Below are 18,276 nucleotides of genomic sequence, written 5' to 3'. Positions count from 1 at the left end.
GAGGGTTGAGCAGATAGATGGGAAAGGTGATGGACTGGTCAGGAAGGCAGTGTCGAGTTGAAGTTTTGGAACTGGGATAATGTGGGGGAAGGGAAAATGAAGAAACGGTCAACATCTGTGTGGTTGCAGGGTCCCAAGTCGGAATATGAGGCGTTCTTCCTCCAGGTGTCGGATGGTAAGGATTTGGCGATGAAGGAGGCCCAGAACCTGCATGTCCTTGACAGAGTGGGAGGGGGAGTTGAAGAGTTCAGCCACGGGGTGGTGGGGTTGGTGGATGCAGGTATCCCAGAGATGTTCTCTGAAATGACCTGCAAGTAGGCATCCTGTCTTCCGATGTAGAGGAGACCACATTGGGTGCAATGAATACAGTAGATGACATTGGTGGATGTACTGGTAAATTTGTGTTGGATATGGAAGGATTCTTTGGAGCCTTGGATGGAGGTGAGGGGAGTGGTGTGGACGCAGGTTTTGCACTCCCTGCGATGGCAGGGAAAGGTGCCAGGAGTGGGGTGTGGGCTGGTGGGGGGTGTGAACTTGATGAGGGAGTCACGGAGGGAATGGTCTCTCCAGCACGCTGACAGGGGTGAGGAGGGAAACATATCTCTAGTGGTGGGGTCCGTATGTAGGTGGCAGAAGTGGCGGAGGATATACATCGCATCATCCTCCACCACTTCCACCACCTCCAAAAGGACCCCATCACCAGAAATATATTTTCCTCCCTAACCCTATCAGCGTTCCAGAGAGACCATTCTCTCCTCGGACTCCCTTGTCCGGTCCACACCTCCCCAGCAGTCCACAAGCCTCATTCCTGATGAAGGGCTTATGCCCGAAACGTCGATTCTCTTGCTCCTCGGATGCTGTCTGACCTGCTGTGCTTTTACAGCACCATGCTCTTGACTCTGCAGCATCTGCATTCCTCACCTTCTCCACATTAGGCTGTGCCTGACAACTCAGTTTCACTCAGTCCCAAGTTCAACGCCCCGCCCCCTCCCGTCACTCAGAGACACACCCCGCCCCCGCCCGTCACTCAGAGACAGATCCCGCCTCCTTTACACAAATCCCGCCCCCTCCAGTCACCCAGAGACAAATCCCGCCCCGTACACGTCCACACGGAGATAAGCCACGCCCCTTTCGTTAACGTCTTAAAACCCCGCCCACCTCCGTCAATCAGGAACAAGCTCCGCCTCACGTCACCAACAGACACAAACTCCATCCAATCCGTCCATTTGGTAATGTCCGCTTGGCTTTTAGAGGCTGAAAGCTAAATTCAGACTTTAATTTTACTTGTTTTGGTTTCACACCTTCCCACTTGCCCTGTATGCCTACCCCCGGTACCGGTTTATTAATAAGATTCGTCGCTTCCGATAGCTGGGCCTCGCTTCGCCGCGCGGAGCCTCACCCCGAGATGGCCGACTGAAGCTTTTTGCGGGGTATTTGCTTTCATCCTCCTTCTCCTCCTCCTCCACACTATAGGCTGGCCGAGTGTATGTCTCCCGAGGTTTTCCCGTCTCTCCAAAACACCAGCAGAGGCACGAGCAGCAAGTGATGTAGGGCTGAAGAAACCTTGAGCTGTTTTAAACATATCCTTTAATACTTCACATGTAATAATATACATTACACATTTAAATATAGGACGTTTTAGAAGCACTCAAGTTGGATGACACATTTGGAGGGAGTTTGTGAGTACACTTCCCTAAAGTATCTTGCTGATTGAGATCTTACTAACATTTTGCATAGACTTACTGTTTTTAATTCGTCCATAGGATGTGAGTGTTGCTGACTATATAAGCATTTATTGGCTGTTCTTAGCTCCCCTTGAGAAGGTAGTGCTAAGCTGCAGTCCATCTGCTGCAAGTATAGTGCTGCTAGGGTGGGAATTCCATGATTTTGACCCAGTGACAGAGAAGGAACAGCGGTATATTTCCAAGTCAGGATGGTGAGTGGCTTGGAAACTTGCAGATGTTGGTGTTCCCAAGTATTTTGTAGGTGGAAGTGTTCATGGATTTGAAATGTGCTGTCAAAGGATCTTTGGCAAATTTCTTCAGTATATTATACTTCTGGAAGAGAGTGGATGTTTTTGGATGTGGTGCCAATCAAACAGGCTGTTCGATGGTTTCAAGCTTCTTGAATGTTGTTGAAGCTGCTGTTATCCAAGCAAGGGGGAGTATTCCATCATACTCCTCACTTGTGCCTTGTAGATAGTGGACAGGCTTTGAGGAGTTAATAGGTGATTTAAATGCTACAGTATTCGTAGCCTTTGATCTACTGTTGTAGTCATTACATACATGTGGCTGGTCCAGTTCAGTTTCTGGTCAATGGTACCCCTGGTCATTAATTGTGATGAAATGAAAAATAGATCCATACAGCATGGAAGAATCAGAGTTGTGAACTTGCTAATTCTTGGTGTTCATAAAGCATTGGCTCCCTATGGCTGGCAGAGTGCAGAAGGTCATTGAGCTTCTTGCAGTGTTATGGGCAGTTCCTCTGCACCATGGAGATGGCTCGGGCCCAGATGTCACCTTTGGAATAAGCTGCCCTTGTGAGCCAGTCCTCCCAGAAGAGGTCTCCCCTCTCCTTTGTACCAGGCCCCTGTCGGATAATCATGCAGGATTCACCACTCTGACATCTTCTGACTGAATATCCATGTCTGAGCAGGTCAGCTTCAGAATGCCAGTGCTCATCCGTGTGCAGAGCTGTCTTTTAATTATGGCATGGGTGCCAATGATGCTGATCTTTCAGCAGTTATCTGCTGAGTGTTGAGTTGCTGTGATAAAATGGGGCTAGAATCAGACAAGTGGAATGCTGTAGAGGTGTGGCAAGGAGTTAATAAAGTGAGTGTGGTAAGATATGGTGAGAAATCTTGCTAGGCCTCACAGTGAAAAACTGTCCAAAAACTGATCAGCAGACACTTAGCCAAAAAAAAAGATTTGGCCCATTTTTCTCTTGAAAAAGGCTGAGGGGTGACCGAAAAGTATTTCAAGATTTTGTTTTGCAGGATATGGGTGTCTGCCAGTATTTATTGCCCATCCCTAATTCTCCATGATAAGTGGTGGTGAGCCATTTCTTGAAATCCGTGTAGTGTAGGGCCACTCAAGAGAGCTTCAGAAAAGGAGTTTGAGGATTACAATGCACCTAAAGGAACAGTGATATGATTCCAAGTCGGGATAGTGTTGGCTTGAAAGGTAACTTGCAATTGATGGTCCTCTCATGCATCTGCTGCCCTTGAATTTCCAGATGGTAGATGTCACACATTTGGAAGGCACTTTTGAAAGGGTGTAGATAAGTTGTAGATCCTGCTGAGCTGCTTGTAACTTGTGAGAGTAAGTGGAGAGTATTCCATGACAGCCTGACTTGGGTTTTGTTGATGGTGGAAAGGCTTTGAGGCATTACTGGCCACAGAATTCCGAGACTCTGACTTACTGTTGTAGTCACAATATTTAATAGGCTGGTCCCTTCAGTTTCTACTCAGTGGTAATGCTCAAGATATTAATAGGGAAGGATGCAGAAATAGTAATGCCATTGAATTCTGAGAGAGATGGTCAGGGCAGGTGATGACACAATCGTATTACACAAGTCTATTAATCCAGAGACCTAGCCCACATTCAGGGAGACATGTTTTCACATCCCACTGTGGCAGATGACTGAACTTGGATTCCAATGTTTAAAAAAAAAATCTAAGGATAACCATGAAACTGTTGACGATTGTTATAAAAACCCACTTGGTTTATTAATGCTCTTGGAGAAGGAAATCTACCATCCTTACCCAGTCTTATGTACATGTGATTCCAGACCCACAGCAATGTGATTAGTTTGCAACTACCTGCCAGTCAATTAGGGGTGGACAATAAATGCTGTGAATGAATTAAAAATGATGGTTGTTACCTGGCACTTAGGGTTAAGTGCTACTTATCAGCCCAAGACTAAAAGTTCTACAGGTTTTGCTGCTTCTGGATTGCTTCAGTATTTAAAGAATTGCAAATGGTGCATAATATTATAGTCATCCATGAATATTCCCCATGACATTATAACACAGCAGCTGAAGATGGTTAGGCCTGGGTCGTGTTCTGAAGCTAAGATGATTGACATCTAACCAGAACCATTTTCCTATGTGCTAGGTACAACTCCAAACAGCAGAGAACATTCCCTAATTCCTGTTGAATTCAGTTTTGCCTGGGCTGCTCGATACCATGCCTAATCAAATGCTGCTTTGCTATCAAGAATAGTCAACTTCACTTCCGCCTTGTTGTTTTGTCTATGTTTGTGCCAATGATGTCAGGAGCTGTGTGGACCTGGCAAACTGAAACTGAGCATCAGTCAGCAGGTTATTGCTGGGGAGGTGCCATTAGGTAGCACTACCATTTTCCATCATTTTGCTGACAATTAAAAGTATTGACAGTGCTGTACTTTTCTGGGTTGGATTTGTCCTGATTTTTGTGTACAGCATATACCTTGGCAATTTTCCTCATTGTGGGTTCGATGTCTGTGTTGTAGCTCTAGTGAAAGGTTTCCAGGGCATGCAACAAGCTCTGAACCACCCTCTTCAGTACTATTTCCAAAGGTTGTCACTGTCCATAGCCTTTTCACATCCAGTGCCTCCACCTGTTTCTTGTTATCATATGGTGAATCACATTGGCTATCTCAAATTGGCTGAAAACTGGCATTTGAGATAGTGGGCACCTCAGGAAGAAGCCAAGATGGATTTATTTTTTGTTGCCATAAAAAGATAACTTTAGATTCTCCTTTTTATCGATTATTTTTTATCCTGATATCACTCCTTTATTCTCAAATGTTGAAAATTTGTCTTTTTATATTCTAACAACATTCAGTCCAAATAGTTTCTGAAATGCAGCTTTGTCATAAAAATTTGAACCACGCAAGAAGGACATCCAGAATGGAATTGAGCGATAGGGAGAGGCTTAACAGGTTGGGGCTGTTTTCCCTGGAACGTCTGAGGTGGAGGGGTGACGTTATAGAGGTTTACAAAATTATGAGGGGCATGGATAGGGTAACTAGGCAAAGTCTTTTCTCGGGTTGGGGAGTCCAGAACTAGGGGCATATGTCTAGGGTGAGAGGGGAAAGATATACAAGAGACCTACGGGGCAACTTTTTCACACCGAGAGGCGCATGTATGGAATGAGCTGCCAGAGGAAGTGATGGAGGCTGGTACAATTGTAACATTTGAGAGGCATTTGGATAGGTATATGAATAGGAAGGTTTTGGAGGGATATGGGCCAGGTGCTGGCAGATGGGATTAGATTGGGTTGGGATATCTGGTTGGCATGGATGGTTGGACCGAAGGGTCTGTTTCCATGCTGTACATCTCTATGACTCTAAGAATGGATAAGTAAACGTTGTAAATATTTGCAATTTGTGGAGTCGATGATTGAGTTTGAAAAGCTTAAATTAAATTGACATGTAAGCCTTAGAAGAAGGGAAATTACATGCCTGATGGAGGAAAAGTTTAAAGTAGGCAGAAAGTGTGTAGGGGAAAATTATACAGAAGCACCCATCACCCAACTTTTTTTTTCTCTGGTGCTGCCCATTTGACACAAAGATTCCCATTATCCTATCCTATTGCGGAGGAGGAGGTTATCTTTGAAGTTTCGGCAAATATGTCCCCCATCTCACTCAAAATCAAAAGGGTCTGATCATGAATACACTGGTGTTTGTAAGAGTTTGCTGTGTGAAAACTGGTTGCTATTTCCTACTGTATAGTTGTAACTGCATTTCTGTGGCTGGAAAGAGCTTTGGGATAATCCTGTAGTCACATGACATGTTAAATAAATGAAAATTTTTCTTTTAATTTTATCCAAGGTCTAACAAATTATTTGTTTAACAGGACTTCCCCAAATTTGCAAAGCCTTCTGAATTGCCATATCAACTTGCTGTGCCATCTTCAAGGAGTTGCAATTATGCACTTCCAGGTCCGTCTGCGTTTCAAGCCCCTCAAAACACTACCATAGATATCCAATGTTAACATTCCCATGTCAGATAGAAATTAATTATATTGCAATGTATTTTCTAATTGGTGGGATTCTAAAGGTGGGAGAGGCCTTTTGTCATCAGTCTTCCTTTCTATTTTAGAAAGATAGGAGGAATTGGCAAAAGCTTGAATAATGTGAAACAAGTGACAAGTTTTCAAATAGCCATTTATTTATTTTCCTAAGAATCAGATAGATTTTTTCTTCCAAAATAAATACAAACTGAAAACATTCTAGAAATTAAAGGAGTATCTAGGTTTTTTTTGCTGGATTGGAGTACCATGCTCCCAGCCCAAAGTATGAAAGGGTTTTTGTATTTTGTATGGTTATTTTTAATTGTACTTGTTTAAAAAGGTGTGTCTGCTATCACACCACACCAGTTTGCTGCCCACTAGAATTACCTGCAAAAATTTAGAAAAGGTTTCATGATGTCCATTTTAATGTACTCAAAGAAGTATTTTTGCTGAAAGCCTAGAAATGTCAAGAGATGTTTACAAACAAAAAAATAATTTAAAAATCCTTAGCATAACAATGTACATTATTTACAACGGATTTGCCTAGGGCATAACCTTGAGCTGACTGAGTCATCGATTCATGTTCACCTGTTAACAGACAGAGCTTTTATATAAAATGCGTTTTCCAGGTAGACAACTTTCTTCTGCATTGCACTGTTTGGTGTCCTTGTTCTCCACCAATGAACCACCAATTTTGGTACCCATGTCCTGTGTGTAAAAGACCAGAGGGTTTGTTTTTTTACATGTTTCTTCTTCTTTTGGAAAGCAAATTACATTTTTTTAAAAAAAGTCTGTTTGGGAGGGGGGAGTCTACCCAACAAATCTGCAGGCTTCAATATATCCATATTACAACTTAAATATAATTTTACACCTGATGCAAATGTAATGAGGGATGCTGCAAAATATCACACTTTGAAGAGTTTGATCAAAGGGTGTTACATCAGACTGTCTGAACCTTCATGTATAAAAGTGCTCTTGTAGATATTTTTAGTCAATCTGTTCAACTGTCTTATGAAACCACTTGATGCTCGGCAGGGGTTGGGGAGGGAGGCTTTTTAAAAAGGGAAAAGGAGGCGGCTGGAAAAGGAGGAGGCTGAAAAAGGAGGTGACAATTTTTCTACTTCAGAAAATGAATATTTTCAAGTCAAGCATGGCACTAAATCATTGTATAAAGGAAAACTGCCAAATTAATGTCATGTAAACATTAAAGGGGAGCCATTAACAGGAAAGATGATGGCTATTTTTGAGTGCAGACTGATCAAAATTAATTTTATTTTTGTCTTCCTGCCCAGGTTTATCTTTGAAATGGAGTTTCTTTTTTAACAACTATTTTTCTGATAGGTCAGAACAACTCCATGAAAAAGTTAGGCTGTACAGGAGACCAAGATGTATTTATGCTGTGAATACTTCCCCTAATAGTTGCAATTGCATTTAACAACCTTGGAACATTATTACTCCCTCACACTTCCCTACTCATCTGATCTCAATTATTCCCCTGTAACTACTTACCACACTGACCATCTCGTGTACTAACAAAGCACACTCGTCAAAGAATTATTCACATCCTTCTAAGTCAATTTTTAAAAAAACTTTCAATGTTGTGAAATACCCCTAAAAAGTTTATCCATAACAGCAGGCATGTACACAACATTCTGCAAGTGCAATCCAATATTTTGATCCAATAAGAATTTACAAATTATTCGGGTTACAGCAAAATTATGGCACCTAGTGAAATTCCAAAATGGACACAAGAGAATTTTATGTCCAGCTTCCACAAGAAAGAGAACATGAGCTTCGCTTTGCAGGTGGACTGCAATAGCAGCATGGTCTCTTCCTTGTTTGCAGATCTAATATCACATCTATAATAGGTGAGCTTATATAAAACAAAAGAAAAAAAAGCAGTATTAATAAAACAAAGTGAAAAGTGTTAGATGTACAACAAGGTGAAAACTGACAAACAGATTTGTCGAAAAGCTTCAAAATAGAAGGAATTAATTAAAACTTCATCAATTTAAAAAAAAACCAATTTATTTTCTAAGACAAATAATCAAACCATTCCTTCTTACCCAAGATGAGTCATCTTGCTAAACTCAGGGTTAGCTGTAAAGTATGTATGACACAGAATTAATAGAAAATGGTTGAGCTGTTAATAAACTGAACATCAGTGCCATTAAGCCTAGTGCTCTGCACCACGGCTAAATTACACAGCCTCTAACCAGTGTCAATGGTCTTGAAAAATTTGCCACCTTTTAATCCTGCTATTGCCCTGAATTGGCATTTCTTTTCGAAAAGCAAATAGTAAACTTAAGTATTTGGGAGCACGAAAAATCCCTGAAGTAAACTGAAAGTATTAAGAATTTCATTGCATCACCTATTCCTTTAACAGAGTGTTTCCAGATGTGTTTTGGAAGGAGTTTGAAATATCCAGAGAATTTATGACATAAGCTATATACCAGCATTGCACTGATGGAACTATCATTGCATGGGTTCTAAAAGATTTCTTTAGCTGAAACCTCTGTAATAATCCAATTCCCTAATGGCAGCCAGAAGTCTAATTTGTTACATATCTGTTGAGAAGCCATCATTGCTATGAAAACAGAGGCCTTTATTTGTGGATCTAACTAAAATGAAACATACCCATTCAAAGCCCTCTAACCCATCCAAAGCCATTTTAAGCCATTTCTCCAAAAATGTTCTCAAAGGATTAGAAGAAATAAGAATTGCTGCATGGAATTCTAGTTTAGTTTACTGAACCTATCTTAAAACTCAAAACAAATTAGATCTTTAGTAACAGAATTATTTTTGTGTCCCAATTTAGTCTAAAATACACAGTGATTAGAAACAAATATAAAGGAGAAGCTCAGCAATTCGAGCACTGAGTACTGACATCCAACATCCAGAGGGTCACAGACATCTAAAGGACAAGCCCATCACTTGTTTCTCTTTCATTGGCCACCAAAGCCACAAACGCTACAACTTGTATGAACACAATGTAGATATGCCCCCTCCAACCCCACCCAACCCAGCATGCAACAAAAGAATGCTTCTATTCTTATTTAAAGGTTTGACAAGTTCCAAACTGGATGCTCAGAATGGTGACCTGTGGCAGAGTGAGCCCAGCAGTGGAAGACTTTTTTTTTGGGAGGGTGTGGTGGTATTGAGAATAAAATGAAATTAATTAAAGAGCATAGTAACAATAAATTAATCAACAGAGGAAGTTCACTATCAAAGATTAGCATGATTTTTGATGTTGATTTATAAATTAATTTGCATTCAGTAAGCAATGAGAGAAAGGAACTGTTACCCAATCAGTATGTATATGTAGGAAGCTTGCAGCTCTAAGCTGATCAAATATGAATGGTTCTGTTTACTTTTTAAAAAATGGAATTTCTAATTTATGTTTTAGGATATTAGCAAGTGTTTTAATGTCTGTCTTTATTTTTCACTGCTTTGTATAAAAAACTATAGACAAAACATACACACGTAATTAAAGCTGACAAATTTATCCAGCAAAGTGTTTTTTTTCATGGACAGATTAATAAAATTGCGTTTACATATTAAGTGACTTTGAAAGTTCTGGCTCATTCACCCACTTACTGCTAGATCTCATCAATTTTCAATAGGTGGCTATCATTTCAGTTAGCCATTATAGAAAGGATAAAAACTGACTGGTTAATGTCGTTTCTGAATACCAGTAAATAAAGCCTTGAACCATATTGGCACTTATTCAGCGAAGGTCATTAGTGGATTGGATGTAAACTAGGGCATGTGTTCAAAAAGCACACTAAAGGTATTTCCAAGAAAGACAATGATTACACAAACAACTCCATTTTAAATCCTCGAACTGGCCAGAAATGTGAATGGATTTAAAAACTAGAAATTACTGCTGGTGATTTTACTAGAGACAGAATCCTGTTTTTGTCATTTGAAAGGGGAGACAATGTTTTCTTTAAAATAGCATACAGCAGAAAATAGAATATACTGAACATTCCTGCATCAACACTGATTGAAATTGGAAATTACAAGTATTTGCTAAGTTCTAATGGTAATAGTATCCACCTGCTAATTAGATATTTCCGTGCAATTGCAGCACAAGATACCATTCACAGAGATTCAGCTGTCCAACTGACTGCTTCTCTTTTGCAGCTCTATCCCTGCCTTGGGATGGTGTTCTAATAAGTGAGAAGGTATGTGCACCTGCTGGGTATAGGAGGGACTGAAATGCACTGTTGATGCATGTGACAATACTGATGACTTAATGCTATCAATCTCCTTTTGCTTTTATTGCAATTTTATTGCAATTTGGAAAGTTATTCATAAAAAGTTATTAATCTTTGCTAATTTGATTTCAACTGTTGACACCATGTCACCCTAAGTGGTATTTCAGAAGAATTAGATATCACCAACTAACAAGTCCACACTGAAGCCATTAGCAAATTTTATATCTACTTTAAAAGAAAACGTTTCCCACAGGGATATTCCAATCACATAAATGCATTAACCCTAAGTAACCCTCTGCAAATGCATGTCCTCATTGGATTTAAAACAGCTTTTCTAAATACAGCCCGTTCCTCAGATCTTCTACATACACACACAATGGAAGACCAAGTCACCTGAGCCTTTTTCCATGTCAGTTTAAAGTCATCCAACAGCTGGTCAGTACTGGTTCTCTAACTGCCAAGTGTCTAGCTTCTGTTCAATGCCTCCCATCATAGCATAGGTGGATAAAATTTTGCATTACTCACAGCATATTGCTGCACTCAACAACTTTTATGTCTGACTCTCATAGTGAAAGCCAACATGTTTCTGGGAGTCTTGAAGCTGAGCACAATTATGTGAAATTTTGCTATGTATGCTCCTCTCAGTCACTGGATTCAACAAGCAGCATGAGTAATAGAGTCAAGGTTAGGAGAGTAACGTGTGCTTTCACATTGAGCCTCAGGAAAGTAGAACAGAAGTTGGCGAAACAAACTCAAAGGTAGTTGAATTCATCCCCCCCTCCCCAAAACATCTGATATACAAATTAGATTCAGGATTTCATTTGCAGAAAGATACTGAATGATAAATCTGTCTTGGGGCTTTATCCAAAGTCTTCTTGATAAGATGTTTCTAAATTATCGACACTTCAAAAGCAGTGAATGATTGTACATAACAATTAATTTGAGCACTTAATGGAGTGACTGTACATCTCTTTAACCAACAGTAATTACGGGGTTGGGTAAGGAGGACAATATTTACTATTTAAAATTTGACCCTCAGAATACACTTAAGACATTTCCTGGCCAAGGACAGGTATTCTCACTACAGCCCGTCCTATGAATGGAGTTAAGGATTGCTTCCACCCTCCAATTTCAGTCCAGGAGTAGCAATATCACGTTTGCTGACACAGTTACTGTACTTTATAGAGTGAAGTACTTTAAGGGTTTCAATAAGGTTAGGTATTCTAAAAGTTTATCATTATTGTAAATACTGGCAAAGTCTAAAGTTATCAATAGTGTTGGACTGACATAATTCCCACAGCAGATGGAGGCACAATAATAGCACAACTTTAGAACAAATAATTTCCAGTTATGTTTTTGCCTCACAAAATAAGCAGGTCATTAAGAATCTTTTCCAAGAATATTTGCTCTTGGGAAGAATATACTTGATTTCTGTTTGGCTTCACCTCCATGAAGTACTAACCCTTTTACATGTAGCAATGTTATACATAAGCACAAAATGTGTTGGCCCCTACCAAAAATGCTGGCATTGAAAATGTGTAGCTGGAGCAGAGACCCAAGCCGATTAATTCCCCTTTCATATAACACCCAACATTGCGATCAACTATAGCATCTCCACTTATACCCAAACTGAAGTCACCATAGACCAGAGAGTATTGGGACCTCCTTAGTTTATATGAATTAACATTATCAGACAGTCCTGACAAGGTATTTAACCACAATGAGATATGTTCTAATTAATTATTTTCCATTTTCTCTGGAGAGGCATTAACGTACTTAACAATGGAAGTACTCCTCCCTTTCCCTGAGACATACATACAGTGTTCCAGCTTTCTTCCTAAAAACTTTAGCTTTCAATCGCAGCTTTCTACTTACAGTAACATAGACTTTCACCAGAACTCAATCTCTACGATCAAGTTTTAAGTATGGTCTTCAGGAGAACAGAAGGTACCATGTACCTGACACAATACTGTACCTGTGAAATTCTGCAGCACCAACCTGTCTGGTGACTCTGTCAAACCTCTATCAAACCAGAAGTCGCTTTAAAACCGTCTGCCTGATAATTACATAACACAACTTGCTCTTAAGTTACTCCCCCTTGACCAAATAAAGTGTCTGTTTTGGATGGAAAATGGCAAATTGTTCAGAAAAAACTGAACAGAGAAACTCAACAAAAACTATTTGCTTTAAAAATAATGTTACATGTAGCAACAAAGTTGTTGACATTAAGGAGATGGCCTTTCCACATCCCTATAGTGATCAGCCTCTCTCAAGGGAATCTAATAATCCTGTTCACCACAGTCTTTTTAAAATACAGACTTAATGTTCAATTCAGAGCAGTGAACAATTGAGTTCATAGGTTCATTCAATTACCTATGTAGCCTACCAAAGGTACCTTTCACCAGTTAATTATCCTGTTGAAGAAGATATTGACCCTTTCCCAAACAGAACAGACAGGGTGAAAATGTGATTGAACAAGAATGCAAAAGTTGAGATAATATCCCAGCTGTGCATATTTTTATACACTAAGACTGGGAAAAAATGCAGTTCTAACAGCCTATAAAACTCTGATAACTGACTCTCACTTATTTTCTCATTCTTCATTCCTGAAGAAGGGCTTATGCCCGAAACGTCGATTCTCCTGTTCCTTTGATGCTGCCTGACCTGCTGCGCTTTTCCAGCAACACATTTTTAAGCTCTGATCTCCAGCATCTGCAGTCCTCACTTTCTCACTTATTTTCTGTCAAGAAAAACACATCTATCCCAGAGTTCAGAAAGTACTGCCAGCATAATTTAAGCCAAAGGACAAAAACAAGTTGAATGGGTTCTTTTTGGGCATGTTCTCAGATTAACTTGTTTTGCAGAAGGTCAGACTTTAGTTTTCCAGTAATTTAACAGGCAAGTCAAAGGTTAAATCTGGAAGCACAAATGTGACTTTGAGAGAAACCCAAGTGCAACAGATATATGTGCAACTGTATACATGAATAGATAAGTGTACTCAGTATATTTAATATCAATAGTATAAGTCTTCACTGATTTTATGGGATGAATAAGATGGCTATAACTTCAATGAAATGACAGTGTATATATTATAATTTGCTTTTTTGAAGTGTGGTATTTAGCAGCAGGTTTAAAATTAGAATTACTGTCCCAAAACAATTAGAGTTGTCTTATGTAATTTGTAAACAAACATGAATCTAGCAGTGAACTTACTCAATTTCATTATGTTAGTCACTTTTCTCCACATTTAATTATTGTCAATGCTTTCAGCTTTTACTTCCCTCTGGTCAGAGCACCCTTCTCACTTTCCTTTTTAGGTCATCAGTGTTAGTTGAGTTTAGCTTTCCTCAACTGGAAATTATGGATAAGTAATGTAATGGAGAAACCTGTTCTCTATGAGGGTTTTCATTATGTAAATACGATCATAAGAAATGGACTTCATACAGGAATTGCAAGTCCATAATATCACTTATTCATAATTCTAAGCAAGTAAGAGTTAAGGCAATCCATGGCTTCACAGTATCCGATGCTCTATATTGCTCATTTTATGCTCTGAATTTAATTAAAGCCACTTGTGTGGTTTCCGATTTTGCCAACTTTATATAAAAAAAATCTAGACTTAGAGGTTTAGCCAAATCTGATGACTGTATTCCTTATTTTAATTTTGTGTTTTAAAGAATGGTTTGACTCTTGTTTAACACAGTTTAGTACTGTCAGAATAGCTGCTCTGCTTCCTGTTTTCAGAACCCTCGGCTGTCCATCGGCTCATGTCTAGCGGCCAGCACTGTTCTGTCTCTGCTCCGTACTTTATAGTTTAAAATTCAGTGCTTTGAGACGGTGCTGTCTTCTGCATTTTACACTCAGTATCACTGAGTTGCAGGTCCATTTTTATTTTAAAAAAATAAAACATTAAAAAATGAATGAAATTTCTATGGTCAGTCAGTGTCACTGGAATCGCTGCTCTGCTCGCCCTGCACCTTGCTTCGATGTTGCATGGCACGATGATATGCTATCTGCACCGATTTCCTGATGTTTGATTTCCTCCCCTCTAACATCTTCATTTTATCCAGGGTCTGGTCCACACCAAGAGGGACGAGCTTTGTTCGAGGGAGCCATTGCCTGAGTAATAAAAACATTATGTACAGTATTGTATAAAAGTGCCTTATATAAATAACGTATATAAATATTTTCACAATACTTTATTTTCCATCATCTTCAAACTCTTTCCTTTTCCTTCCCCACTCCCTCCACTTAACTATATGTATCAGTTATATGTACTCATTGCAAAGGCCTAGTTATTGTTCTTTTCTGGTCATCCTGAGGAAGTAGCAATGTTTCTTCTTCTGCAATTGTGGGACCTGAATTTATGCTCTGTGGATTGTTCGCAAAGATATTTCGAATACTCATCTCATGACAAATATCAGAGAAACAAAAAGTAAATTATTGTTTTGATAGGGTAAATTTATTTTTAAGTAATTTTTATCTAATCAGTTAGAGCAATTGGGTAGTTGTAGGTTGTTCTTTTAGAGTTGAAGATTTTTTTTCTCTTGGAGACTAGTGTAAATTTACATATCTCTGTCTTAAACATCTACAGAAGACATTAATGTACAAATTGTGGCTTTATAATCAGTTTCAAGTTAATGATTTTATTAACGTTTTATCAATGCTTACCAAGTGCAGAACATGTTTGAGATTACGAACCCCACTATAAAGCTCAATTTGTACATATACTTTAACAGTGCAAAAGTTGCTGTTTGGACCAACACATCTATGCTGAATCTGCTAGAATAATCTTATTTAATCCCAATACCTTGCTGTCTCCTATTCCTTTTATCTTGCTGTGCTTCAAGTATTTACTTACTTTTCCCTTACGGTCAGTGACTATTTTAAAATGGCGATGTCCTCGAGCCTAACTAATCTGATTCAACTCTGTAGTCATGTGGTCTGAACAAGAAAGAGAAGTTCTTTCAGTATTACCATGTTCTCTTGTTGTCAAAGAAAAGAACGAGGTAGAGGTGTTCCCGGGCTTCCACAGTCATTTGTTCTCCCAGCTTGAGCACATCAAGTGGTGGAACAGGTATCGGAACACCGTGATGGTAAAGCCCTTCCCGAGGCATCTTCGGATCAATAATCTAGAGTAGTTACACATATGCAACAACATCTTAATGAATATGATCTCCTTTCAAACGCAGTTTGTACCACAGTTTAAAACAACTAATTTCTCTTCTTAGTAATATTACAAACACAAAGTTTATTAGGTTTGTATTTTGCAATTATCTCTTTTAATTTAGAATGAAATGGAGGAGTAAAGTGGGCATGTTCCATGCTCTGGATCTTTAATTGCACTATAGCAAATCTTGATGGCTCAGTTGTTAAAGGGAATAAGTGCAAGATGTTCACACCAGTTCATTGTGTAGACAAAGTAAGAGCATCTGTAGTAACTGTGGGTAGTTGTTTGTTTCCAAATCTCACAGGAGTTATTAGGATTATCAGGTTTACAAGTGATTAAATAAACCAAAGTTTGTGAGAAGATTTGTAGCTCGGTGCTCATTGTTGTGGTTCTGTTCGCTGAGCTGGGAGTTTGTGTTGCAGACGTTCGTCCCTGTCTAGGTGACATCCTCAGTGCTTGGGAGCCTCCTGTGAAGCGCTTCTGTGATCTTTCCTCCGGCATTTGTAGTGGTGTGGCTACTAAGGATAGCTGGTCGTGTCGTTTCATGGCTAGTTGGCGTTTTTTTTTTTCTTTTTTTTTTACACCCGGGTGGCCAGTGACAAACACTGCCCTTACTCCCTTTTTTTTTTGGCAGGCAATCCCCTGTTTTTTTTTGGCTAGTTGGTGTTCATGGATGCGGATCGTTAGCTGTCTTCCTGTTTGTCCTGTGTAGTGTTTTGTGCAGTCCTTGCATGGGATTTTGTACACTACATTGGTTTTGCTCATGCTGGGAATTGTGTCTTGCAACAATTCACCAGAATGAAGGACCCGATATAGACTGATCCCATGGCTGTGCTGTTTTGCATGAGGCCATTTCACTAATACTACTTTCTCAGATGGAAGGTACGGAATTCTACATGCATAGAATAATTTTAATTCATTGTGCATTCTGAAAAGTCTGGAAACTTTCATTTTCAATCAGAATGTTGATTGACTGGGACAGGGATATTATCAGCATAATAATACACTGTTTTCAATATAATTTTGTGTCAACATTGTGTCTCAATTTGGATCTGTGCTATCAGTTCATTGAGAGGTATGGAGGTATATTCTGGGGCTGGTAGGTTCTCACAAGAGCCAAAAGGTTCCTCTTTATTCCAACTACCAGCGTATTTTACAACTTAAATTTATCAAATCAGACACAACAGTATTTTTATGTGGCGTGAAGTTAGTGACATCACATGAGAGATCCCTGCTCAGTGATGTCAGTGTAATGGTCTCCCTTCAAGGGAGATTGAGCAAGGCATACCTATTTATAGTCAAATCAGGATCAAAAAGGAAAGGAAAAGGATTTAATGTCCAATCAGCATTCCCCCTAATTTTCCTACTGGCTTCACATGCCTTTGAGGTCCATGCATGGCAGTGACTCCCAGAACATCAGAACTGCTGCACGCATGCACAGCTTAGAGAGAACACTGCCTCCAATATTTATCCCTCAATTAACATCACAAAGAAAGATATCTGGTCTTTATTACAATGCTCTTTGTGGGAGTTCCTAAGTGCTCATTAGCTGCTGTAATACAACAGTGACCCACAGTTCAAATTAAAAATTAATTAGTTGTAAATCACTCAGGACAGCATGTGGTCATGAAAGGCACTACATCAATTCAAATCTTTTCTGTCACTGATGAGTAAACAGACCAGAATTCAGCTGATTCATTCGCCCAAATCTTTCAATTTGGGCGAGAGACCTCTGACCCAACATTGTTGATGCACTTCAGGATCCTAAGTAAGTCCCCAACACAAATACATCCACAGAACTTATGTGGGAAGTTTGAAGTTCCCATTCTCAGTTTAACCCTGCTCATATTGCTCTGTGATTCCAATAACACTGGGATGAGATGCCAAGAACCATGGATCTTAGGACTATTTGGCCCACAGTTACATGAACTTTACGTGGATCTACTTACAACTTTTGAAAGCAGGTATGAAACCAGTGAAATGCTAAATGCATCAGCTAGAGTGACGAGGGTTGACAGGGAGGGAGAGGGTAAATTCTGTCAGGTGTGAAAGGGAGTATTGGGATGGTCAGCACCATCAGGGCCAGTATGTGAATAGACACAGGGGCAGGAGAGAGGCAAGGGGGATCGGGACCATCAGGGGGCTGAGAAAGATACATTCTTAATCAATGGGGGAAATCAAGAGTTATGGGGAAAGGCGGGAAAGTAGACATGAGGATTGTCAGATCAGAAATGATCCTACTGAATGATGGAGCGGGTTTGAGGAGCCGAACGGCCCAATCCTGTTCCTTGTTCATATGGTCTTAGGCAAGAGGGATCAGCACTATCATATCTAGCCCACAGAGATGCTGCCCACAAAGTAAAACTCTAATGTTAACAAAACTAATTGAAAAAATGTCCAAGTTTCATTATTTGAACAAAATTATAACTTATGGATTCAGAAGTGACATGGTAAAAGAAGCATCGAGGAATGGCTCAGAGGCAAATGTCCTGCCCACTTGCTGCTTCATCATACACTTTTAAGTCAAAGGACGTACCAGGGCTGGATAGGATGGGTATCCCCGGCACTTTGCCCAGACCAAATCCAGAGATTCCAAAGGACTGTCTTCATCATCTGACATCCAGCCCGTAGATCGGCTTAATCCTTTACGCACTGTTACAAAAGGAGAGATTTAGAAAAGAGATATTCAATAGAGATTTTTAAAAGAATTCTCTGTACCACATGCAGAGTGAGAGCAACTAAGGACAAAAGATCTGAATTTTCTTTTGTAATAGAAATCAGGTATTTATAGCACTTTTATGATTTGTACTGAAATGTAAAATGCTTCTAGGCCATTTCAGATTACTGGACTTTGTTTAACTTCTATTCCCACAAAGACCGTGGGCCAATGA

At 39.7% G+C, this 18,276-nt stretch overlaps 3 protein-coding genes across 6 annotated transcripts in view; 1 reads left to right on the top strand and 2 right to left on the bottom strand.

Moving 5' to 3' along the window:
* The window catches only part of ogg1 (8-oxoguanine DNA glycosylase), a 25,007-nt gene extending 23,581 nt beyond the window's left edge, over positions 1 to 1,426 (bottom strand). The window contains exon 1 of the mRNA XM_043707797.1: positions 1,159 to 1,426. The gene's annotated coding sequence lies outside the window, so the exon portion shown is untranslated. The remainder of the gene's footprint in view (positions 1 to 1,158) is intronic.
* A 154-nt stretch (positions 1,427 to 1,580) lies between these two features.
* ccdc51 (coiled-coil domain containing 51) overlaps positions 1,581 to 18,276 on the top strand; it is an 86,632-nt gene continuing 69,936 nt past the window's right edge. Inside the window, exon 1 of the mRNA XM_043707793.1 lies at positions 1,581 to 1,679. The gene's annotated coding sequence lies outside the window, so the exon portion shown is untranslated. The remainder of the gene's footprint in view (positions 1,680 to 18,276) is intronic.
* brpf1 (bromodomain and PHD finger containing, 1) overlaps positions 6,136 to 18,276 on the bottom strand; it is a 54,133-nt gene continuing 41,992 nt past the window's right edge. For all 4 annotated transcript variants that reach the window (XM_043707788.1, XM_043707787.1, XM_043707789.1 and 1 more), the window contains 4 exons: positions 17,922 to 18,037; positions 15,193 to 15,347; positions 14,193 to 14,334; positions 6,136 to 6,703 (listed from right to left, as the gene is read on the bottom strand). In XM_043707788.1, coding sequence (XP_043563723.1) covers positions 6,587 to 6,703; positions 14,193 to 14,334; positions 15,193 to 15,347; positions 17,922 to 18,037 — 530 coding nt within the window. In that variant the 3' untranslated portion in view covers positions 6,136 to 6,586. The remainder of the gene's footprint in view (positions 6,704 to 14,192; positions 14,335 to 15,192; positions 15,348 to 17,921; positions 18,038 to 18,276) is intronic.

This window comes from Chiloscyllium plagiosum, chromosome 18 (assembly GCF_004010195.1).
Source record: "Chiloscyllium plagiosum isolate BGI_BamShark_2017 chromosome 18, ASM401019v2, whole genome shotgun sequence".
NCBI lineage: Eukaryota > Metazoa > Chordata > Chondrichthyes > Orectolobiformes > Hemiscylliidae > Chiloscyllium > Chiloscyllium plagiosum.
This window is presented reverse-complemented; position numbering and strand designations above follow the sequence as displayed.